Here is a 25,157-nt window from a genome sequence, read left to right as displayed (position 1 = left end):
CATATCAATGAGAAGATTAGTGACATAAATGTATTGTATACAGCTCAGTCTTTCGTATTATAGTCGGGTGCCTTTCGTAGACGAATTTACTGTTCTTTGATCGAATAAGAAAAAGAAAATAAGCGTTACTGGGAAGGTGAACCTTGGTGAAGAATTCAGACGGAAATTTTGACTAGGCTGGTGGTAATGAAACGTAACTTGCAAGGTATGAATAACTAAATTCCGAGAAATTCCATATGTTGTTTGCGTGATTTCTCTTTTGACACAATTTGTTTCAGTCGTTTGTGGTACCAGACTATCAATTTATTATCACAGTTGGCCCCATAGATGTTTGTACGTTGTTTATTGCAAATTTCATTTCATTCACGAATGAATCGTTGCTAGATCGTGTTCTTTGGAAATATTGAAACATAGTTACAATCGCACATTTTTGATTATGAATTCTGGTAAAAGATATCATTAAAAGTAAACTAAAATGCATTATCTACAAAACGCCCAAATGTATGCTTCTTAAGAGGCATCGATGCTCTATTAAAAAGCATAAAGTGCGTTTTTAAATACTGGATTTTAGTTTACTTTTGATGTCTTTCTACCAGAATTCATTTTCAAAAATGTACGACCGCAATAAAGACCACGAATGTGTTAGCTTTCAACAGAAAATAGATTTGGTTGCAGCAGTTTGACCAGCTCTGAGAAAACGGAGCAGTTTATGAAAATTTTGTTGAACTGCTGACTTTTCTCAGAGCTGGTCAAACTGTTACAACCAAAACTTTTTTCATTTGAAGGCTAACATATTCTGGGCGTTATTGCTGTCGTAGATTTTTTTTAAATGAATTTTGGTGGAAAGATATCATCAAAAGTAAACTAAAATCCAGTATTTAAAAAAACGCCCAAATGTATGGTTTTTTAATAAAGCATCGATGCCTCTTAAATGTTACAATCGATTTTCGCTATATTTACTCTTGAGATCACTTATCGAAATACCTATGTTCGTTTTATGACTTTCTCAGTTGTGTTTGATGGCCCGAGCTAACCAACGAAAAATTAAACTTAAATTTTTAGGAATTTTGAAAATGTAATTCCTTAAGACAGGCGCTATGTCAACCATAAGATTTTTCTGAAACTTCCTACTCTAGAACACTTGAGAGTAAATCTCGTTGCATCGGAACAAACCATTTTATTTTAACTGTTTTTTATGCTTTTCTGTCTAGTGACGTGCAGTGGAGCAACTGGTGAGTGCTACCTAGCCGGGATCGCTACTGTACAAATGTCTCGATAGCTTTCGCTTTCAAATTTCACTTTACATGAACCTTTACAGGGTAAAGAGGAAAGTGAATTGAATCCCCGTTAATCTTCGCGTTGACACTGGTTTATCAACTGAATTTCTGGAATGAAAGTGCTTTCAGTTTTCATGATTTGGGTTCTGTAAAATGCTTCTGTAGTCCGTTGCTAAATCGTAATGTCAAAGAACCCTGCCATCGAACATATTTGTAAATTTTTAATGAAATAACGATTCCACTGCACGGCGACGGAGCGTTGCTTACTGTAATGTCATCTGCTATAGATTTGAATTGAAATTGCGGGTAATTGAAATGTTATTGTGATTCAATTTCACATAGATTATATGGGACAGGGGCACGATGTACTTCTTATTTATTGTTGCTGACAATAAAGGCGACAGAGGTACTGTGGCAGATCAAAAAATACTCATTTACAGTTTTCAACATGTTGAGGTAGTTTGGTGTACTTTTATTTCGAGAAAATGATAATGTAAAGGTTTTTCAGTATGAATAAAAACGAAAAGATGTTTATTTTGTTATAACAATTTTATTTTTTTATAAAAAATCTTTTTTACAAAATGGCAAATACACAATTTTTGTTGTCAAAATAATAAATAAATAAATAAATTAAATAAGTGGAGAAAAGTTAGTTTAAATAAATTAAAAAGAAAAAAATTGTGAAACATCAAAAGTGGTAGGCTTTCAAAACATAATACTCTCATACTCAAGACAGACATTCAAAAAAGTCCACTCATTGAGTCGCTGGCCGATTTTTATCAACAACATTTATTTAAATTAAACAGTGTCAGCGCTCATCTGTCTCGGATAAGTTATTAATAATAAACTATTTTCATGCGAAGAAATTAAATTCATATTTTGGCACACTTCAACATCAATTTACAAAATTATGTGTCACTTTAATCATTTACAGCGTATGCAACAGTTTGACCTAGTCTCAAAGTCAGTTAATCGATCTATTCGGTTTTTTATTTAGAAGAGTCAGAAAAACATTTTTTTTGATCGTTTATCACTAAATTTTGAATTTCAAATCAATTCTCATCTCATTCGTCCTTATTATTAATCTTGATATTACCAATCAGGTATGTGAATGATGTCATCTGATGTCATGTTCTGGTTGAGCTGGATCTCTAATCATAATTTTTTTTAAAGAATACTGACTCTTAGTATGCGAATTAATTAGAAATTATGCTGTTTTTTTCATCAATTTCACTGAGTTCTTGCTGTTAACTTATAAATCTATTAAATCGAATTAATTTTTAGGTAAAATTTGCAATGAATTGAGTTCAATGGACTAGTTAGTTTAAAAAAAAAATTCTATTTTGATTCCACTGTAATAGCCGTTTGCATACGCAAAATTATGTTTTTTTTTCTGTTTTTTGTTTTATAATCATTTTTACAAATAAATTAAATAAATTAGCGTCACAATATGGACTTACGTCACAAACGATTCGAGTTTTGAATGTGTCTATTTTCTATATACCTGTTTCGTATTTTCGGTTTTGATGACTCTGAATACCTGGCGAAAATCGTTTCTTTATAGAGAATCAAATCCAGATATGTCGCTGCCCTAGAAACGAAACATAATTTTTGAAATGATGGCAAAATGTGCACGTATAGAACGTCTAGCGAATAATAATCTAAGTAAAAATAAAGCCTCAAGAAGATGCACCGCTGGCTGGTCTTAAAATATATTGTCTTTAAGCAAGACGTGCCTTGAAGACCTTAGCTTAACTCGGAAACCCATTTAATGTTAGATCTGTCATGTTTTCGCCTTGAGAGCCATTCATAAATTATGCAACGCTAGAGTCTATGACTTCCGTGACAGTCCATACAATTTTTTTGAAAGTCTCACAGATTTTGCGTGACAGTATCTTATAAATGGGGATTTGAGTGTTACGCAATTTATGAATGGTCCCTTAAACGATTACTTACTCGATCTGGTTTATACAAATGTGTGTGCGGCAGCAAAAAAGTTGATCCCAAATCTCTTTCAGCCATCGTATTTGCCTCCTAATTTCGTAATTGACACTTGTAAGTTTATTCGAGAATAATAAGAGAAACTGAATTTCCGTTTACCTCATTATTTCGTGATGGCGCCTTATTACTACCAGCCGTATGTCGGAATGTCTTTGTCGATGGTTGAATAGTTGTCTCATAGTATGACCTCGCCTCGGACATTGTCCTAAAAGCAATTTGAGTAATGTTTAACGTTTGACTAAAAAAATGTATCTAAATTGTACGTACATTTCGTTGTGAGTGTCAATATCCATCCATTCACCCATCGGACTCATCAGCACTTTTTCCCCGTTCCCAGTAATGGTCGACGCCACTTCTGTTTTTGCATCTAAATGACGACTGTCAACATCATCGCTTTTTATTGATTTTTCCTGTAGTTGTTGGAATCCGGGCTCATCAGATTTCAGTTTGTTGTAAAGCCAAATCTTTTCGAATAAATCGTTTTCCGTGCCAACAGTAGCTGACACCTCAAAGCCAGCCGATATAAGTGCACCTGAGTTGATTAAGAATTCATAACTTCTAATCTGAGATCACTAAACTAACTTAGATCACTAAATACCTGTTGAAGTAGTATTCAATGCACCGTGCTTATTCAAAGGATTTGTAGTTGACTTTTTGCGAGGATGATCCTGAGGCGTTAATTCCATATGTACTAAGAATACAACAAGGACGGTTTTTTTTCACACTTACAGTTGTTGCTGTCGGACTTGCGTCCAAGTAACTTAGTAACTTTGCCTCAGTGGTACTGCACACCGAAGGTGCTGAGTCCATGTTGTAACGAGTTGTTGCTACTACGATTGGAGGCGGAGGTGGAGCAGCTGGATGATATTTTGCGCGTGGTATCATCACTGTGAGTGATCTATCTTTCTGCTCCATTCCCAGTGTACCACTATGCCCGGCACTCGAATTTTGCGTTGCAATAGTGAACTTATTGTTGAGCGACAAATTGCTCCTGCTTTGTTGGCTTTTGTTCAACTGATTTTGCTAAATCAATGAGAAATTTTTGTGCAAACAATCAACTATTTAAATTATTTCAAATCGGGATCTTCCAATATAAACACCATGGATCCAATCTAAATTTACAATTTTCCATCATGGGCTCTTCGTGGACGATCCCTTACCTTATTTCTGTCGTATGGCAATGTGTGTGTATCATCACTAGTCTCACTACTGGTTTCCTGGATCATAGCCCTTCGGTCCATAGTTCGCTGATTCGTCACCAACTTATTCGAAACCAATCCCATTCCCACTAATGTTCGATTATTCGGTCGCTTACGCTTGCAGCACGTCATTATCAAACAGATGAGTAACAATAAGAACAAAATCAATCCAACAGTGATAAGCGCAATCAGCATCACTTAAAACGAACGCATTAGTTGTTAAATTGTACCAATTTCACTCAAGCTAGCAGGAAGTCTTAAATATTACCTTTCAAATTAACGTGACAATTGTTTCCGGCATACCATTGGAAACATTCGCATAGCATTTGATCGTCGCCGCGTGAATAACATGTGCCGTGATAGTTACATTTTTCACAGCCAATTAATTCGGCCGAACAGATGCGTCCCGGAAAAATGGGATTACCCGATAAATCAGCAAATCCTTCTTTGCAACTACACGTGTATGTACCACGCAAATTGAAGCAATGCGCATCTTCCGAACAATCATTGAATTTAGTGTTGAAGTTGACGCATTCATCGAAATCTGAAATGGATCATCCATTTTATCATTGAAATTTTGCTGGCTTGATAATATCAACCTGTCGCGGTCATATCATCAATGAGGGCATTCGATGAATACAGATCAGTACCGCCGAGGCTGTAATTATTATTCCGTAAGTATTTATGGAAAATGTCCAAAAGACGCATATCATCATAATTGTCTGATAGTTGGAGATAAAAAACACTTGTCAAGCCACTGCCATCGGCTTGTTGATCGAGCTCAGGATGGCTGTGTGCGGAACTATTTCTAAATTCAATAAGATGAACGCCGTGATAAATATCGCGAAGATCAGATTGCATAACCATTCGATCAAGTCCATCATGTACAACTTGAGATAGATGAGTATATTTCGGGGAAGTGTTTTTGGTCAGGGCTTCCTCAAACGTTAGTTTTTCGCTGCCATGCCTTACAAGTGGAAGACTAATGGTGTACGTGTATGTAGCTGCACAAAGAAAATTGAATTTTCGTCGTGAATACTCGTTTCAAGCATAACTATGAATTACACTTACGTTTGCAAGGTCGATCAGGGAACATTCTAGCAAAGCCTGGACGACAAACACATTTCATTTGTCCCTCAATCTTCTGACATAGTTCGTTTCGTGACGCCTTACAATCGGGTCGACATTCGTTTGTATTAAACATTTTCGGTGTATCCGATCGGGGTGGAGAAGCAATCAGAATACCACCCAATAATACATTATTCACATCTTTCGTCATATCATCTTCGTCTCGATTAACCACGTCGTCATTATTTGAGTCACCCGAATCCTCTATTTCATTCAATTTGTCATTGTCAGACATTGCGTTAATTCGATGGGGTTTATCAATCATTGAAGGATTGATGTTAATTGTGGATGGTTGCTTTTGGTCAGTCATGACCACAAAAATACTTTCATTCTCATTTGCTTGTGAGACATTTTGTTGTTGATGTGGCTTTGACGATTTTTTTACTTTTATTTCTTCATCGTAATTGATTATGAACTCATCCAAATTCGCTTCATCTTCTAAGAATGTCGGATGATGTTCAGCGTTATCGCCATAGTTCAAATTTGATTGACCCGGGAAGGATGGATAATGAGAGAAAACTGGCACTTCTTGAACAGTAGATGTAGCCACAATTTTATCTTCTGGCATTAGTGATGTCGTAACAATAGTTGGTTGAACCAGCGTATGAGTGATTTGATGGGTGATTGTATCGATAATTGTTGACGTTTTAGTTAAAGTTAATGTCAAGGTGGTTGTAATGCCTTGACTTCGAATAACTGTCGTTTTCGTGGTCGTAACAGTGAGTGTTTTAGTGTTTGTGATGTATCTAGTGGGCAGAATGACTAGCGGAGATTTGGTTTTTAATAGTGAGGAAGTTGTATCGGAATTAGCAGGTTGGTCGATTACAGAATCATTTGGTGTCTCTACAACAGTGGTTCCTGTCGTCCTTTCAGTAGAAATAGGCGTTGATAAGATAGTTTTGTATTCATCTTTCGTTAATATCTGTGTCCGTCTTGTCGGTAGTGATGTAGTTGAACTGGATGACGTTTGATCTTCGTTAAACGATTGTTCCGTGCCGAGAATGAGAATCTCGCTTGGTAATCTGTACTTTGTGTTTAGTTGAGTATATTGACGATTATGGCCTTCGTATCGTCTTGTATTTGTTTGATTTTGATGGTCCGGCTTATCGTCGTTTACTTGAGGTGAAATTATTGAGTTTTTCGGAGTGGTTACACTTGGAGTCGGTCGTATATCCGGACGCCTACGATTTTCGTATATTCTTGGCGGTTTTTGAACACTGAGATCACTGTTTGTTTCTGATTGTTCTAACAATGGAATTGGTTTCAGCGTTCCTCGAGTGACTGGTTGATAAGGCTGGTTGGTAGTGCCGCGTGTACGAGTTCTAATAGTTGTTGTTTCCGTTCGTTGCGGTGTACGGTATACATTTTCATATCTGTAAGGGCGATTTGTTGGACGGAATCCATTTTGTGTGGTAGCGTTTGATATTTGAGTGTAAGGTGGAAGCAATGTTGAACTTTTTATGCCACCCTGACTAATTACGTCATTTGTGGGCAGTGGAGGTGGATTCAATCCCATTACCTCTTCTGTGGAAGTTGGAACTATATTTTCATGGTATTTAGTCGGAGGTGGAGGCATCATATCTGCAGAAGGTTCTGGGTAGTTCAATTTCAAATTATCTTGTTGGTGCTTTGCTTTGTCATCTTGCGCATCAAAACGATGATGATGAATACGATTGGGTAATTTTTCTTCGTTCACAAATGCAAAATTGTGCGGATTAATTGATTCCTGAACATGGAATATGCCACCCGATGGCTCACTTTCATCAGTAGTAACGTAATTCTCAATCGGTTTCTTTGTGGTAATTTCACCGGTATTCAAACTAATCTCCACTTTAGAAACTGTATTTTGTGTTGTCTGGGTGCCGAATCGAATTTTTTCAACTGGTCTTCTTACTGTCGCTTTTGTTGTTGTCGGTTCCGGACTAGTAGACGGTAATGGAGTTGTTGATGTTGTTGTTGTCTTTGAGGACAATGTGGAACTCATCGTAGTTGTTTGTCTGACGGTTGTGAATGATGTTGGTATTCTCGTAACAAATGGATTTCCTTTCGCTGTTGATGTGTATTGCGGATTAAATGGCTTTTCAGTTTGACCTAAGCTTGGTAAGAAGTCCAAACCAGTAGTATCAATAGGCATTGATATTTGCAACCGATTTTTGCTGAAACCAATTGTGTTTTTAGATACTACGAAAGGATTTGTCGATGGGCGTTGAGTTGGCGGTTCTAAAGATGGTCTTGGTAGGTTGATAGGTTTGCGCTCTGGAGCTGGTCTTGGTGGAGGCTGTAGCGATGGACGAGGTTCGTGTACGTTGCCATTGCTAGTAACTAAAAAATGAAATGATTTTACGTAAAACGTTTTTGGCATTTTCAACAACATCCTTTCTATCTTACCTCCACTGTAAACTCCTTTCGTTCCACCGATGATAATAGCAGAGCTTACGTGAGGATGCATGGGAGGATTTTCTAATGGACGTGCAGGAGCAGCAACGTCCTTCGTTCCACCGTAAATAATTGAAGTAGAGCTTCCGTGAGGATGCAAGGCAGGATTTTCTAATGGACGTGCAGGAGCCGCAACGTCCTTCGTTCCACCATAAATAATTGCAGTAGAGCTTCCGTGAGGATGCAAGGGAGGATTTTCTAATGGACGTTCAGGAGCAGCAACGTCATTCGTTCCACCGTAAATAACTGCAGTAGAGCTTCCGTGAGGATGCAAAGGTGGGCTCTCTAATGGACGCACAGGAACTGTGGGTCGTCGATGATTTCCATACTCGTGCCGATTTCCATACTCCTGATTATTTCCATACTCCTTATTATTTCCATACTCCTGACCGTTTCCGTACTCCTGATTATTTCCATACTCCTGATGATTTCCATACTCGTGCCGATTTCCATACTCCTGACCGTTTCCGTACTCCTGATGGTTTCCGTACTCCTGACGATTTTTATTTATTGGTGGCACCGTCGTCGAAAGATACAAATTGTTAGGACTCAGTTCATTGATTAAAATAGCTGGTGGAGCTGTCGGGTATCGAATAGGTTTCTTGTTTCCAATAATACCGGTGTTTACATTATTGATGTCGGATACGTTCCATATTTGATTGCTTTCAGTTTGTGTATTAATGACTCTGTTGTCGCCGTACGAGCTTGGGTGATGTATTTCGTAAAACATTGTCTTTGGCGATGAGGTTGGTACCTCTACGTTAAACACATCTTTCGGTCTCTGTCCAGGAACAACTGGAACAGAATTAGACTCTTGAATGACTTCTCCTTCTTCGTTTTCTAAATCGTCGTCTTTATGTTCGTCCACGATTACATCCTCCACTGAGGGAGCATTCGAAGGCTGAGTAACATGAGTGTCAACATGCTCGTGAAGATTTATATATACCGGTTTTTGGTGGACTTGAGGTGGCTGCTCATAGTTAACAATTCTACCAGGCGTTGGACGATTTGACTGAGATTGCTGTGGTACATTTGAATGGAAGAATGTGTTCGTTCCAGAAGGTCGATTTACATGTTGCTGCGGATAGTACTGATGGTAGAATGGAGGAGTTTGAGACTTTGTATTGACCTCATTGAGTGGTGCCACGTTAGGACGTTGTCTCTGTCTGCTCGGAGGTGGACCGTTATATTCTATAACATTCGGTGAATTCTTGTGATAATAATTATTTCCATTTTGAATATTATTGGAAACATAGGAACCATTGTGGATGATGTGCTCGTTGATGTTAATCTGATTTGGCTCACCGTTATTTTGGCTATAATAATTGTATGTGTTCGGTTGACGATTAAAGTCTTGACCATTGTAATGAGGGACAACATAATTTGATTGTTGATTAAATAAGTCAGTCAAATCGCTTGGTGTCGTGGATGTTGAACCTTGGGCCAACACTGGTCGATGTTCATTTTTATGTATTGATGAGCTGACAACGTTATCAATCTCAACCTCGTGCTCTATATGGGTATTAACGCCATTAAAGTCAACGTGTTGATTCAAATTAACAGACGGATGTTGAGCATAATTTTCTTCTTTCAAAGTGAATTTGATGGGAGGAGCGTGTAAGTCAACATCTTGACTTAATACATTAGCATTCATATTAATTTCGTGATTTGCTGCGATCGGTCTATGTGGCTGGATGTTAACATGAGTGTTTTGATGGTTATGAGGTGCATCCACATTTATTACATTACTGTTAGTCTTGTTGGGCTTATTCGTGTAGAATAAGTTGATGTCGGCATCGATATATGGAGATGGTTCGTCAAAATACTGTCCATTTTTATGCAACTCATTCGCTCCTCCATAGATAAGAGCAGTTGTACTTCCATGCGGAATGATAACATTTGCAATTTGCGATGGTTGTATATCCACTAATAATGATTGTCCCGTTGACTGTTGAATTTCTGGTAGAGGCAAGAATGTTGATGGATGGGGGACCTGGGCTTGTAATGATGGTTCGATTGGATACTCTAATACATGAATCGGTGGCAAATCTGTACTAAACACTTCTGGAATTCGCTGTATTTCGAATAGTGTATCTTGCTTAAGTGGAGGAACATTAGGATGTGACTGTGCTGGTATTGCTGGCACTGGAATTATTTGAAGTTGCTGTTGTTGATAGTGATTGAATAGTTGTTGAGGTTGCTGCTTGGACTTATGATGATTTATTTGCGGTTGAGGGTGATGATGATCATTTGATTGAATAAACGGTATATTCGGGACGTTCGGTGACGACGGTTTATGTCGGAATTGATGTTCTTGGTGAAAATTCACTTGTGGTTTCAATGGAGGAGGATGCAAGAAAGAATTCGATAAAATGTTCTTTGAATTGCTCAATCGAGTTTCTTGGTGACCACGATCTTTTTGTATATTGTTGAAGGGAATTACGGGCGGTCGATGGCTGTCATGAACTTGATTTTTGTGTACGTTTTGTCTATTTTTTTGATTCTGTTGCTGTAAGGGAGGCGGCGGGCCAATGTAGCTTTCCGTTTGTATGGATTGCAGCGGAATCGAATCTCGAATATTTTTATTGGGATGATGAGGCAACGGTTGAATTGGTGGTGGATCCAAAAACAGTTTATCATCCAGATCTGAATGTAATGGTATTCTGGGGCTAACACCAACAGTCGGACGTCCAATTATCACATCTGAATTAGCGGTTATGACCTCACCTGGAGAAATAGCGATTCCACTTAGTAACGGACTCGGTTTTCCTATAACTAACTCTTGTTTTCCGTTGTCATTAATCCATTTCACAGAGGGAGGTGAAGGAGGAACAAATGAATTCAATTGTGGCAGCTGAATATTTTGACTTTCAGCACTCTCTATATCTTCATCACCTATGCCACCAACAGGAATATAAATAGGATTTCTACCGCTAATATCATTCAAAGCAGCTGGAACAATACTTTCTCCCTTTTCATCCTTTATGGTAGTTGTTCCATTTCGAACATGTCTCACAATAGTTGTATTTCTGTCGTTGGAATTTTTGGCAAAATTATTCTGGATCAATCCGGTTAAAGCATTAAACATGGGTCCGAATGCAGTTAGGCTGTTTAAGTTGAACGATCCAATCAAATCACTCACTGGATTATCGATTTTTTCAATTTTGTTATTTTGTAGTCCTCCGTTCGTGTTGCTTGTTGCAGGCTGGGCCTCTGCACTAGCGTCATCAGGAATTATATTTTCGTCAACATTTTCTTCCACTAGTTTGTCCACAAATTTGGTCGTAGAACTCATTTTTATAGTTTCTGACGGTGCAACGGCTGTAACTTCTAATGTCTGACCCTCTAGTAGTGTAGCTAATGTCACGATTCCATTTGGATTCTTGGCTGTCTGTACGGCTGAGTAGTACGAACTCAAGGATTCAGTCGGGAATAAACTATTGGGAATCGATTCAGTTATCACATTCTCAACAATGTTGGTGTGCGAATCAACAACTGTCGAGGAACCGTGCCTTTCGTTGCTGTTAACTTGGAGCAATGTTGTAAAGTAAGTGAATGTGGTCAAATATGTTTTCGTTGCGTAAATATTGATCGAATCGAATGGCTTTGACGGCTTAGAGTCAATTACATGAGGTGGTGTTGTGGCCTGAACCGCTTCTGTTCTTTTCGAATATAAATATAGTTTCTCGGTGACTATATCGGATGATGTCGAAACGTTTGTTCGCACTATCATACTACCGTTGTCAAGTAAAGTGTTTAAGTAAGTGTAAGTTACGTAGTAAGTCTTAACAACATCAGTGGTAGCTAAATCTTTAAGATCATTGGAAAGTGGATCATCAACATCAAATGCAACGTATGAGGTCATAACGGACGTCATTTTCGATGGAAGTGATTCGGTAATCACGATTTGGGTAAAGACAGTGTCTGTACTAATAAGTTTTGTCTGATCGTCATCGTGTATTGTTTTCGTTAAAGCTACTGTACTGTAATAGGTGTTGGTGTCGTGGATAGCTGTAACAGATTCTGATGGTTGCAATAACGAGAGGTAATCATCAGGAGCGGTAATAGTGTTCGTGACAGTGTGTTTCGAAGTAAGTACAATTGGCTGATCACCATCGAAAATTGTATTGAGATATGTGTAGGTTGTAGGAAAAGTTCCTATAGCCAGTTTTGGTGTCTGTAAATTTAAAAAAACAATGTAGACAGGGAATTTATTTGAATAAGGGTCTTCTTCACTACCTGTGTGAAGGTCAAACCGGCAGTCGGTGTCGGACTTATTTTTAACAAGTTTCGTTCCTCTGTAGCTGTATTCGATATAACTTTCTCTCTACTTTCGACCGTTGTAGTACCATCTTGAAGATATGTCGTCAAGAATGTATAAGTTGTCAAACAAGTTCGCGTTACAAATTTATTTAAATCGTATAGCGAAGAGGACAACTCGTCAATCTGTTGTGAATGCAGTTTTAAATGGAGTGCTCATATTCCAGGGACCATTTTCGAGAAAACATTTTCCCATATTTTCTTGAATTTTTACACATATTTCCCAAAATCCGAAAATTAAGAATTTCGTTAAAAAAATATTTTTTGGGAAAATGTAGAAACATTCAGAAAATATGGAAAATGTCTTCCCAGAAACAGTTCCTGGTGTATTCTCATTATTACCTCTAAATTATCTGGAAGCATCATCACCATATGATCCCCTTTCAATGTACTAGCCGGCATTGTTGTTTGTTTGTAGTGGCTGCTCGGTAGTATTCTCAAAACGTTCGGTTCACCGGGTAGTGTACTTTTGTCACCAGCTACAATAACCTCTACGCCATTCGACATTATGCGTGTAGCTAAATTATACCTTGCTTCGTCGCCATTATTGTTGCTGTCCATCATATACAAGCCAAACCCCAATGCTCGACCGTTATCGATGGTACTTGGTGTTTCTTTTTATGAAATAGTTTTGAGATTGTGTTTTCGCCAAAAAAAATATTTTGAAGATGATTTTCGGGGATTTAAGAGTAGGTAAGATAGAATAGTGTAAAAAGTGTTGAGTGTTGTGGATAGTAAGTAGTCACTAAGTTACTAAGCGAAAAGACATACATTTTTTGTACAATACATTCTAGGCTGGTTGAGATCTGACCAATTTTAAATGTTACTACAAAAATAATAAATTACAAATATCACACCTAAGCTTTTAGTTATATCGCATTCATCTATCACTGAAATTTTGTATATTACGAAAGAGCGAGTTTCAAGTCGACTTGCCATTTAAAGTTGAATTTGCACCATTTCTCTACTAACTTACCGGTATTTTGTGTCCTCCTTGTTGCTTAGTTTCGCATTTTTTTAAGGATTTATTTTCTTTTTAATTTTAGATTTTTTGAGGAAGTTATGTAAAATTATATCGGAGGGAGCAATCTGAAACGTCTTTCAGTCTATGTAAATATATCTTCGTTAAGCCTGTTCATCTAACAAGATTTGATTACGGAACAGTTAGATCTACTCACATGAAACCAGGGAAAACTAAGTAAATAAGACGAGATCATCTTAACAGAGATTTTCATGCCACGGGACAAAAAGTATAAGTATCTGTTGTAAACGGTTGATTTTAGGCACTTTCGCTTGTCGCCCTCACTTCGTTCGGGCTGTTTTTCTCACAAAATAAATAACTATTTATTGCAATAATATCTCTACATTGTTCTGTTGATGTTTGAAACTCTCGTAACACAAAGTATTGAATATTTAAGATGAATATCTTGATACACTGTGGGCAAAAGTGCCACGAATAGAAGGCCTCCAACACTGTTACCCATCTCGTTACGATATTTCCATTTTTAAGCGTAGTGTCGTGATTTATACTAACCGTTTTCAGAAACAATTTGTTCTTATCATTTAAAACATTTGTCTGGATCTATGACCGGAGATATTCAGTCAGAAGTAGACTTTTCAATAATATTGAAAACCAAATTAAAGTCGGTTATTTATTTCATTTTATTGTATACGAGTATAATACAAAAAAAAGTTTGGTGATTAACTAAATATCCACCCATTTTGTTCGGATTCTCAGTATTTTCTTACGTTTAGATTATATACAACAATTTTATTATTTTTTTTGTCTTTATTTTAATTTTTTAAATTAAGTTAGACTTACAGTACATTAAGCTAAAGATAAACAAAATGTTTTATTTAGAAGAGAAGTTGAAGAAATTGTAGCTTTTTACAACGATAGTTTCCTCTATCTTTCGAATGGAGGATGACCTATAAAAGGAAATTTTTATTTTCTTTAATATACAAACAGATATTTTACATTTGGTTTTAGTAAATAAATTTTGCAAGAATGCTTTCGTAATTAATCGAACATAAAACATTTTCAGGTCGAGACAGCGACAAAAAAATTAAAAACTTTATACGGCAAAATGTTTTTTTCAAAAGTACCGACTACTTCAACTAAGTCAACAACATTACGTCATTTTAATTTACAATAAATACTGTAAAATCTCTACTAAATACAACGAAGATTTCATTACGAAGATGCATCTTACAAAACTTAGCTAGAAACTTTTCTTCTTCTTCAATAAAGTCCACAAGTTAACTTAAGTTTTGACTACGAAGCACTAGATTTGGCATATATTTAAAACATAAATTTATCGCAACACATTCAACTAAATCTAGTACTTCAACCCCAATAATCCTAATATATGTGGATAATATTTGTCAGAGATATGCTAATATGACAACTGGGACATCGTTTCGACTGATAGAGGAAATATGTCGAATGACAGTTGGTTTTTAAGAGAGAATTCAATACATTTTCTCTAGAAAAATTAAAAATCATTCGACATATTCCCTCTATCCGTCAAAACGACCCAAACGTCATATTAGCAGCATCTATCTGATATTTGTAGATTAACTTAAAGAAGAAGAAAAACGTCTCTAAAATAATTCTGTTCCAGGGAGAGCAAAGTGAATGTCGAATTTGGGAGTTGTTGTGGTCTAGAATGATTCCACAAGAATTTCGTTGAATAATTTTTTTTTTAAATCTGTAACATTTCTTTATTGACAAGCGAAAAAAAAAGACTGCTCACCACTGTGAGCCACTGCGCAGCCAGTAAAAAATCGATCTTTTCAAAAAATAAATTTTACAATAAATAAAAATCATTAAACAAATGAAAATCTAGATTCTCATTTTTTGAATTTTGGTTAGGCATGTGCTCGCAACGAAAATGAAACACTAAAACAAACAAAAATAGATTTTCATTTGTTAAACAAATTTTGTGTGGAAACATTTACAAACCACGACACCTTCCAAAATGGAAAACATGTCGAATTTCACTTTTTTCTCCCTATAGTTGTATTTCTTTTCTGAAAATTCTTTTCTTTAAAAAAATCTGAGAAGGTATTATGGGCGACAAATGATCTTCTGGCTGAAACAAGGAACTTTGAGATGAATTTCGTATTTACTCTAGAGAAACGCTATATTCCGCGACGAATTCTTTTAAATTTTCAGCTTAGAGATACTAGAATCGAATTGGATTTGAAATAAAAAATTTTGATGTGCACGGGTGAGGCACGAACTCACAACCTTCAACTTGCCGGGCTGATGCTCTAACCAATTGAGCTACCGTGGACATTTTCATTTCAAATCCAATTTTGAACCGTTGGTACAACACATGATGTGTCCAATTCGATTCTAGTATCTCTAAGCTGAAAATTTCGTATTTACTTTACAGAAGAAACTATGATAAAAAGATAGATCAGAGCTTTGATAAGTTTCAATTATTCATTAAGTCGTATTACAGTTAGAGACAGTGAAATTTCAACATTTTGTTTCGGCTGTTTTTCAGCTGATCCACACAAACAATCAAAACTGCTTAAACGTTTTGATACGGTTTTACCACCATCAAGCGCATGTAAACAGTTGAAAATCAGCTGAAAAACAAGTGAAGCAAATTCATGCTGAAATTTTACAGCCTCTGACTGTATCGTTGGCATATTTGAAGATTAAAATCATACGTCTTGAAATATCAGGTGACAATAATTTTTGAAACGAGTTACAATATTTTCAAAGTGCAGACACAGTGTCGAAATTTTCAGAAAAGTAAATTGGTTTCGTTGTTAATAAAATATCCCAATCCCATCACCGTGACTATTTATACAATTTACATAAACTCACCTGCTTCTCATCATTTTTTAACGAATAAAAAATTAAATTCGAAAACAGTTGAGTCGTCACGTTAGCTGTCTGTCAATTTTAAATCGCTTGTGGCATATCGTTGAAGGTAGTCTGTTGAATGTAGCTGTTAGATTTGTCTATTGTCGTCGGTATTACAACGATTGGTATTTGTAGTGTAAAAGTACTAGTCCTCGTCAGAGTTTCTGTGACTGGTTTCGTCTGTTCACGAACCGTTGTTGTTGACATGATCTGTGATTCGTTATCGTGTACACGCGTTACCACGTACGTAAACGTGCGTGGACGTGTCGTTGTTTTAACAGTAGTATCATAATATTCGGATGTGGTTGTGTAGGATAAATGGGATGGAGTTTGGATAATTGGGATAATTGGTGATGACGATGTAGTGATCGGAATATGTTTCTTATTACTGGATGGTAATTTCTTTACTTTTACAATTGGCCGATCGTTTTCATCATCAGTTTTAAATGGCACATCGATTGATTGATATGTGGATGTGGTCACAATTGCGTTTAAGGTAGTTTGCATTGATGTTGGTTTAATAAGTTTCCTTTTGGTTATTGTCACTTTTCGCAAACGTTTTGGTATTTGTTGCGTTTCTGCGTCAGTCTTAACATAATCTGGTGAAAATGATGTCATCAATAATTCACCGTTCGACTGTTCTTCAGTTTTCAATCGTCGTGATTTTGTCACAACGATTCGCCTTCTTGTCGGATTTACTGAAATTGTTTGCGAAGAATCTTCCATTGTGGATTGTATTTCCGGTTCAGTAACTATCTTTGTGATTTTTCTACGACGAACTTTCAGCATTCGTTTTGGAGGAATATTCTGTTCTTCGTGATTGTCACTGTCCTCTGTTGCTAATAAATTATCTCTCTTAAATCTACGTTGTGTGAACTTTTGTACATTGAATTGATCACTGCCATCCATCATTTCGATCAGCAGGTTTTTATTGCTGTCGCTTAAAATTTCTCCCCGATGAATAGTAGTTTGATTATTCGGTTGGTCGGAATAGTCTTTAAAATTGAGTTTATTTTGCTTTTTATTGACCTTTGACTGATCGTAGTGCCAGATGAGCGGGAGATTCTCATCAAGGTCATTTACGCTAAAAAAGCAGTATTTTTGGGTGCTTGTTGTTTTTGGGCGTGTACGGTTGTTGTTGTTATGCCCATTTTTGAGATATCTCCATTCATATTTATATATTTACTCACATCCCCAATGATGCTCTCTAAGCTCGCAGTTTCCGAATGGTTGTCATCGATACTGGATTCGATTCTGATATCACTTGCTGGTAAAATGTACTCATCAATGTCACTTCCTTCCGATTCATATAAATCGATATCATTGATGCTTACTGAAGGTTTAACTTCTTCATACTCAACAACAGCACGTTTCTGTAGTGAGCTATCTGGAGTAGAGATTACTGTCGATAGAACAGTGCTAAATTCACCTGGTCTTCGGCCTGACACATACAGCGTTATTACACTTGACTCTAAGGGTGACTGTGAAATCTGGGCACGATTGTTGTTGTATTTACGATTCGATTTTCGCTGTACCATGACTTTATTGACTGTTGGAACATTATCTAATTGATCTTGTTCTGCATAATCGTCATATTCTCTGTCGTCCACATCTGCTGAATATAATTTGTTCGACTGTGTCGAGTCATCGCTGTCCACTTTGATACCCTCGTTAAAAAGATTTTGAGCGATCGGGTCGTTTGTCAAGGGTTGAAGAAGTTGTTGTGGTTGTGCTTGCTGTTGCTGTTGTTGGAGAAGTAATTGATTCAGGAACAAACTATTAATTTGTTGCGGTTGTTGTACCACCGTTGGCGTTGAAACAATTGTGTCTGTCAGAAATTCCGTTGCTGTTATGACATCCACACTGTTATCGACAATAGTTGTTAGAATTTCTTTGCCGCGGAAAGTAAGTGGAATCACAGTTGACATGACGTTGGTTACGGTAGTCACATAGGTTGTAGTTCGTACTTTGAACTCTGTTTGTGGGACAGCAGGTCCTTGTTGTATCATTGGCTGAGGTACTCCAAGTAATGGATTAATTTGTTGTTGTTGTTGTGGTATACCAAGATTTCCGAGTAGCAACTGTGACAATAAAATGTTTGCCAAAGGTGCATTAGCTGCGATTTGTGGCTGAATAGTACTAATTACTTCCTCTACATTGTACACAGTACTTGGAACCACGTGCGAGAATGACGTTTTTCGTCCCCGAATTGTCGTGGGAGTGAAAATAATGGATGTGGTTGGTGTTTCTTGTAGGAAAAATTGAGTAATCTCTGTTGCGCCGAGACTTCCGATTCCTGTTATTTCGTTGTTCAGAACGATAACATTTTTGCCATTAGAGCCAATGGTGGTTGAGTATTGTTTAGGTCCTAATACTTCGGTGCTTACTTTAGCAGTCAAGATATTTTTGTATTCTGTCACTTTTCCATTGACTACGGGAATAGTGATCTCAGTTGGTACGTGATGTGTCACCGTAATGGTTCCATCAAAACTCGGTTGGATGGCATAATCCAAATTATCTTGACCATTGCGACTTCTTGTTCGGCTGGTAGGTCTTCCTCGAGATGCTCGAGATCGGCTATTTGTATTTCTGGAATTATATGGCGATTCTGTAACTATTCCCGAATAGTTTCGAAGCCGTGGAGATTTTGGACGCGAAGAGACAGTGGTTGGTGTTTTTCGTCGATTTGTTGATGAGTAACTATTGCTGTTTCCTCTACGAAAATTCGAGCGGGAATTAGTTGATAGATTGTCTTTCTCTCGAAGCGTAAATTGTGCTCGTCCAGATTGACTTGACGATGAGGTTGGTCTGATTCTATTGTTGGATTGAGAGTTTTTGTTGGCCGAGTTCGCGTTTGAGTTTACGTTTTGCAATCTCGATGTTCTATCATTTGGTGTAAATCTACCAATTGTTGTAACTTTTGGTCTAGTTGTTTGTATTTCTTGCTCTTCACTCTCATCTACTATGCTTCTAGATATAGGTGTTGGACGCCGATACCTGGACGAATAATTATTCGTTCTTGTGCCATAGTCAACCTGCCGTTTAACACGTTTGCGAAATCCAACTGTATATTTCTTGTTTTCTCTTGTATCTCGTGTATTGCTGTCGTCAGTGTTGTCTTCAGCGTTTGCTTCACCTTCATTGGTCAAATCGTTGATGTCTTTATTTTCATCACTTAGTTGATTGTCGCTACTCTCGTCCTCTTTGTCAAGGTCTCGATTTGTGGTTGATGGACGGAATAAACCTCTTGGTGGGAAAAGGCTACTGCCAGGTCTTGTTCTAGTACCGGGTAGAGTTGAAGGTGATTGAGGTGTGAATGCTGGACGCTGGAAAGTTCTTGGTTTTGGTTTTGGAGTTGTTGTGGTTGTTGAAGTTGTTGATGTCGTTCGCCCGCGACCGAGTAACGGAGATCGACGAGTGGTTATCGTCGCAGGACGTGATGTCGTTCCAATTGTATTTATAGATTGTGCGCGTCCTGAAGATAGAGGTCGTCTGAAGCGGAGAAGAGGATTTTGGTTGCGACGACTATTTTCGGTCGTTGTTTGTACTTCATCATCTCCTGTTGTATCGGTAGGGAAATTTGTCACATTTGTAGTCAGATTATCTTCATCGGATTCCTCGACATCTGCTGAATGAGGAGTTGTATTGATACTGGAGTTTGGCCCTCCGCGATTAAATGAAGATGACTGTGTTGGATTTATACGGAATCTTGAATTGCTTGGTAAAATGCTGGGCCTAGCAATAGGTGAACTTGCTCTGAAGATATTTGGTCTTCTAGTACTTGATCCAGGTAGACTAGTCGATGTTGGTTGAATACGACTTGATGCTGATGAACGTGACCTGGGTAATGTGCTAGATGGTAATCCACTTCCGGGTGCAACAGATGTACGAGATGGTCGTGAAAATCGTCTGGAACTACTTGAAGAAGCAACGCTGCTGTTTGGAACAGATATTGAGCTGCTCTGGCGTTTGTTACTCGTAAATCTACCACGTGAGCTTTCAGACTTGATTGCTGGCGTTGCGGTAATCGTCGGTGTGAAGTCGGATCGAGTAATAATCGTAGCACTGCTTGGACTTAAATTTTTTCGCTTAGGAGCGAATGTTGGACGTGCTCTTGATGCAAATGGACGAATAACAGGAGTAAATGTTCGTTTTCTCGACTGGAATGTTAAACGTGACTTCTTTTTACCGGTTCCGTCATCCTCTTCGCCATCATCTTCGCCTTCTTCATCATCTTCGTAGCCTTCCTCAGTTTCATCATCACCTCCATTTTCATTTATTGATCCTTGCACTACGCTTGACGTTGGACTGATAATGTTTGTTGATTCAATTGACAGTGTAGCTGTAGGCTGAATTGACCCTTGTAGCACACCCGTTGGCTCGAGAGTTTTTTCGATCAAGAAACTCGAAGTACTTTCAATCACCTGAGCGTAACGACCATCAATTACGGTTCCAATTACCTTACTTTCGTACAGAGTAGTGGTTCGATTAGAAACTATTGTTCCCTCAATCAATCGAACTAGTCCCGTTTTATGAACTCTACTGCCGGGCACTTCTGGAGTTGACGAAGTTTGTGCAGCTTTTTTAGCCTCATCAACTTTAACCGATGATGTGCTCTCAATGACTTGAGCATACAATCCATTGATGTTAGAACCTACAGCCTTGGTTGTATAGAATATGGTGCTTATACCTTCAGCATCAATTATTTTGCCTTGATTCAGCGATATAATTCCAGTGGGTTCAGAATTTACTACGGCTGGTTGAGTGGGTTCAATAGGCTCATTTACTGGCGTGGGAACATAAGCTGGAGCAAAAACTTTCGTTTTTTGTATTTTCTCAGCAGGAATAGCATTCTTTGTGTTGTGTAAATTGATAGCTCGCGCACTAGGTGTTACTGTAGGTTCGACAACATTTGTGACGGTTTCGAATCGACTGTTTAGAACTGTATCGTCACCAACGTATAAAGTTGTGAAATACGTATAAGTTGTGTAATACGTAGTTGGTTCACTTGCGTTCACCACTGGCGATAACGATGACGGCATAGTAGTTACCACTTGAGCTGGAGGTGCATCCTCGTCATTAACACTTAGAGTTGGAATGGTGGTAGCTAATATCGGCTCAACCACGGTTGTCGGCTCAATCGAAACTGATGGCGAAATGACATTCGAAATGGTCTCTTCTCGACTAGTTGTAGTGACTGCACCATCCTTATACAATGTTGTCCAATATGTGAACGTGGTAAAGTATGTGATTGGCAGCGAAGCTTCCTCTTCTTGAACAGCTCGAGATGGTTGAAGTGTTTCTGTTACTACATTTGTAACTGTCTCCAAACGGCTCAAAATATTGCTCGATGATTTTCCAATGTACATTGTTGTGAAATAGGTAAATGTGGTATAGCTAGTCTGCAATAGCAGTGTGGGCGATGGTACAATCTCTTCAGTATTACTTTCGGAGCTTATTTGATCTTCTAAAAGACCATTCCACTGTCGATTGACATTTTCAATGATCTGTCTATCACCATCGGAACTACTTGATTTAACGTCTGTGACCATTGTTATTGGGGTCTCAGTATTGTCATCAACGGACGACGCATCACCGCTTCTTAACATTGTGCTGTAGCTTGGCTGTATGACATTGTTTTCTTCGTCGTCACTTTCAGTCGATGTTTCCGTACTATCTTCGTTTACAATGCTCTGCCCAGAAGGATTTCTACGGATAGTATTGTCGTAGGATTTTACCGGTGATGTATGTTCCAAAATATTGTTTTCAACGTCATCGCTGTCGTCATATGTTCTTGTTGAGATGGATTCTTTGGCTGCATCAACCATGGCAGTTGGAGTTATGGTATTTCCAACATAATTCGTGTATACCTCGGTTCGACTCGAAATTTCAGTTTCTCCATCAACAAAAATGGTCGTAAAGTATGTGTATGTTGTATAGTATGTCTTAATATCGCTCAAATCGAGATTTTGTGTATCAAGTGCTGGAGTAGCTTGAACTTCACGATTTCCTTCCAAAAAAACATCATCAAATCCATGCAGATTATTTTCATTTGGTTGGAAGGATGTTGTTGGTCGTCCGATTCCAACAGAAGTTGGTTGAATTGCGTCCTTTCCACCCATTTGTGCTACTAAATTCGATAACGCATCATCGGTACTCAATTGTCCCATATCTAAAGTGGATGTGATAACGTTCGTCACCACTTCTTTGCGGCTTGATATGCTCGATGTAGATTCATGGAAGAATGTTGTTAAGTACGTGTAGGTTGTGTAAAGTGTTTTGTAAATTAATTCAATTTCATCGCCTTCACCACCGTCCTCGGCTTCAATTTTCTTTTCATTAGAATCATTTGCTTTACTTGTCGCTTCGGTGACGCTCGATTCTGTTGAAATTTGCATAACAGCCTCGGTGGTTTCTTCTTCCTTTTCAGCCTTATTTATAGGTACTGTTGTTGGTTCTTTTTTCACTTCTGGAATATCTATCACGGCTGTGGTTATGATTGGCTCAATGACAGCAGATGTTGGTGCAATGCATGCATAATTCACGTCAGTTGATATAACTTCACGAGCGTGTATTGATGTGGTAGTGGTATCCTCGAAAGGAATGAAGTACGTTGTCAGATATGTCAACGTCTTAAGGTGTGTTGCAGATGACAGAATGCTATCTTCTATACACGATGGAATAGCTGCTTTCACGTCTTCAGTCTCTTTCGCATCTACAGTTTCTTTCTTGTCGCTAACAATTTCGTCGATTTTGGGTGCTGTTGTCGTAACATCCGCTTCTTCTTCTTCTTCGTCATTAACACTATCACTATCACTTTGTTTAAATGTCGTGGCTTCTGGCAAGCTTTCTTCAGTTGTTGTCAAATCAGCTCCTATTGTTGTTACTTCGACATCATTTTCTGCTACAGGTTCTGAACTCTTAACTGGTACTTCTATCACCGACGATGGCGTGGGTTCAATCGATTGTTCACTAGTCTGCGAAGTTTGGAAAAATTGATCGAATGGATCATCTTCAAAGAAAATGGTTGTAACGCCTCCAGATACTTTTGTTTCGGATGCAACGAATTGAGTCTCTAGCGGTTCGGTGGCTGTATGTTCTTGTGCTGCTTTGACACTTGCTATGGAAGCTAGAGCTTTAGCAATATCGTCATCGGATGGTTTCGAGTAAGTTACTGAACTTGATGTTATTTCAGAAGGCTGTATCATATTTGGACTAACAGTTTGAATGCGTTGCGTTCCCTCCTCGATTTCTTTCTCCATCATCTCCTCTATCATTTCATCACTTATGGTTGTGACCTCGTATTTATCAGTCGACGATAAAGGTGTTGTGTGACCCGAATTGTCCATTTCATCTTCACCTTTACTTTGGCGATATGGTGTGACTGGTTCAATGACCATAGTTGGTAATGTCGTTTCCATATTGATAGTATGTCCCTTTATTGTTTCTGTCACCATTCCTGGTTCATGTGATAAAAATGTTTTTACTGTTGAAACAACCACTGCTGGATCGTTATGAAGTGTAGCATCACCTTTGATAGAAGTGATTTGGCCAACATTCACTGGGGAGGCCGTTTGTGGTGAAAAAACGATAACGGTGTCGCCAACAATGGTAGTGAAATCAGCAAATCCAAAATACGTCACCGTAGGCAATTTTCTTTCTTCTTTGGGAAGACCTACTTGATATAACATTTTGCCATTTCTTTTATCCGCTGTAGTGAGAAATTGTTTTTCTGTCTGCACATCGTAATCCGAATCGTCCCAAGAAAATCCGCTGGGAGCAAACTCATTTTTAATCGTGTAGGTCGCAAGATTATTAGCAGGTTGAACTTTGTCCACTTTAATTTTCATTTTACCATCATTTTCTTGGTTGCCTTGACTGCTACTCTTCGATACGCTGAACGATTCCTTGACGTTTTGTACACTATCAAGGGTATTTTCTGGTTGTCGATCAACCAGCGCTTCAGCTCGTATGTGATCAGCCATTACAATTTCTTTTTTCTCGTTACGTCTGTAGTCAACAACCTCATCATTTTCAGAAATCGGCGATTGCCTAGCTGTCGGATAAACCAAAAACGCATTTAAGGGCTGATTTGGTGAGATATAATCCGTGTTTTTAATGAATGTCACCGGATTATCATATTCATTTCTATTATGCGGCCAATCGCCACCCTCATCACTATCTGATACAATGTCATTAAGTTGGGAATAATAGGATTTTGTGGGATTTGGGGAATTTTCGTGATCGTAAAGAACACGCGAACTTTTCGTAAGTAGTTGTGCGTACAAACGTCCATTGTCTAGTGTTGTTCCCAACACTTTTGTCGCATATTCGGTGGTAACCCCTTCCTGGATAAACGTTCTTGCGGTTGATGTTAGCAAACCAACGGCCGGTTTAACATTTAAAAATCGCCCATGTGATGACCGATTATTGTTGTCAACCAAAAGAACGGTTGTGACATCTGTACATAGGTTGAAAAGAGGAGTTTTGTGGAATTTTTGCGATGGTTTTTTTTTCGATTAGATCCCATAGTTTATAGTAAGACAGCAACAGGTAGAAGAGTAGATTTTGGTGTAGATTGAAAAAATAGAAAATAAACAAATGTTAACATGATAGTTATTACAAGAATTGGTTTCGATTGTTAATAGTTTTATAGTCTAGTTTCTATACATTGTAAAACGAATGTAATTCTATGCTTCGACACGTGACGATCGATTATTTTATATTTAAATATTTATGACCGTTTCAAAGAAGAACAGACAATGTGTTATGAAAGGAAAAGGGAATTTGAGGCGTCATATTTAAACCACAGTGGATAAAACACTGAAGCAATATTATGTTTCTACTTTACTGATTCTAATCGTAGGAAATTATTGAACGCAACAAAATTGAGTTGTTTTTTCATCTATTATT

The 25,157-nt window shown here is 37.9% G+C and overlaps 1 protein-coding gene across 1 annotated transcript in view; it reads right to left on the bottom strand.

Annotated features, from left to right (window-relative positions):
- Positions 1 to 1,866: 1,866 nt before the first annotated feature.
- Positions 1,867 to 25,157, bottom strand: part of LOC119080070 — a 76,780-nt gene continuing 53,489 nt past the window's right edge. The window contains exons 4-18 of the mRNA XM_037188290.1: positions 17,326 to 24,705; positions 16,391 to 17,239; positions 12,704 to 12,975; positions 12,281 to 12,487; positions 7,994 to 12,218; positions 5,549 to 7,927; positions 5,077 to 5,481; positions 4,746 to 5,021; positions 4,439 to 4,674; positions 4,008 to 4,301; positions 3,877 to 3,946; positions 3,546 to 3,810; positions 3,378 to 3,483; positions 3,234 to 3,311; positions 1,867 to 2,868 (exon numbers count right to left, since the gene is read on the bottom strand). Coding sequence (XP_037044185.1) covers positions 2,836 to 2,868; positions 3,234 to 3,311; positions 3,378 to 3,483; positions 3,546 to 3,810; positions 3,877 to 3,946; positions 4,008 to 4,301; positions 4,439 to 4,674; positions 4,746 to 5,021; positions 5,077 to 5,481; positions 5,549 to 7,927; positions 7,994 to 12,218; positions 12,281 to 12,487; positions 12,704 to 12,975; positions 16,391 to 17,239; positions 17,326 to 24,705 — 17,075 coding nt within the window. The 3' untranslated portion in view covers positions 1,867 to 2,835. The remainder of the gene's footprint in view (positions 2,869 to 3,233; positions 3,312 to 3,377; positions 3,484 to 3,545; positions 3,811 to 3,876; positions 3,947 to 4,007; positions 4,302 to 4,438; positions 4,675 to 4,745; positions 5,022 to 5,076; positions 5,482 to 5,548; positions 7,928 to 7,993; positions 12,219 to 12,280; positions 12,488 to 12,703; positions 12,976 to 16,390; positions 17,240 to 17,325; positions 24,706 to 25,157) is intronic.

Source organism: Bradysia coprophila, chromosome III (assembly GCF_014529535.1).
Source record: "Bradysia coprophila strain Holo2 chromosome III, BU_Bcop_v1, whole genome shotgun sequence".
Lineage (NCBI taxonomy): Eukaryota > Metazoa > Arthropoda > Insecta > Diptera > Sciaridae > Bradysia > Bradysia coprophila.
The sequence above is the reverse complement of the archived record's forward strand: the minus strand, read 5'-3'. Positions and strand labels throughout refer to the sequence as shown.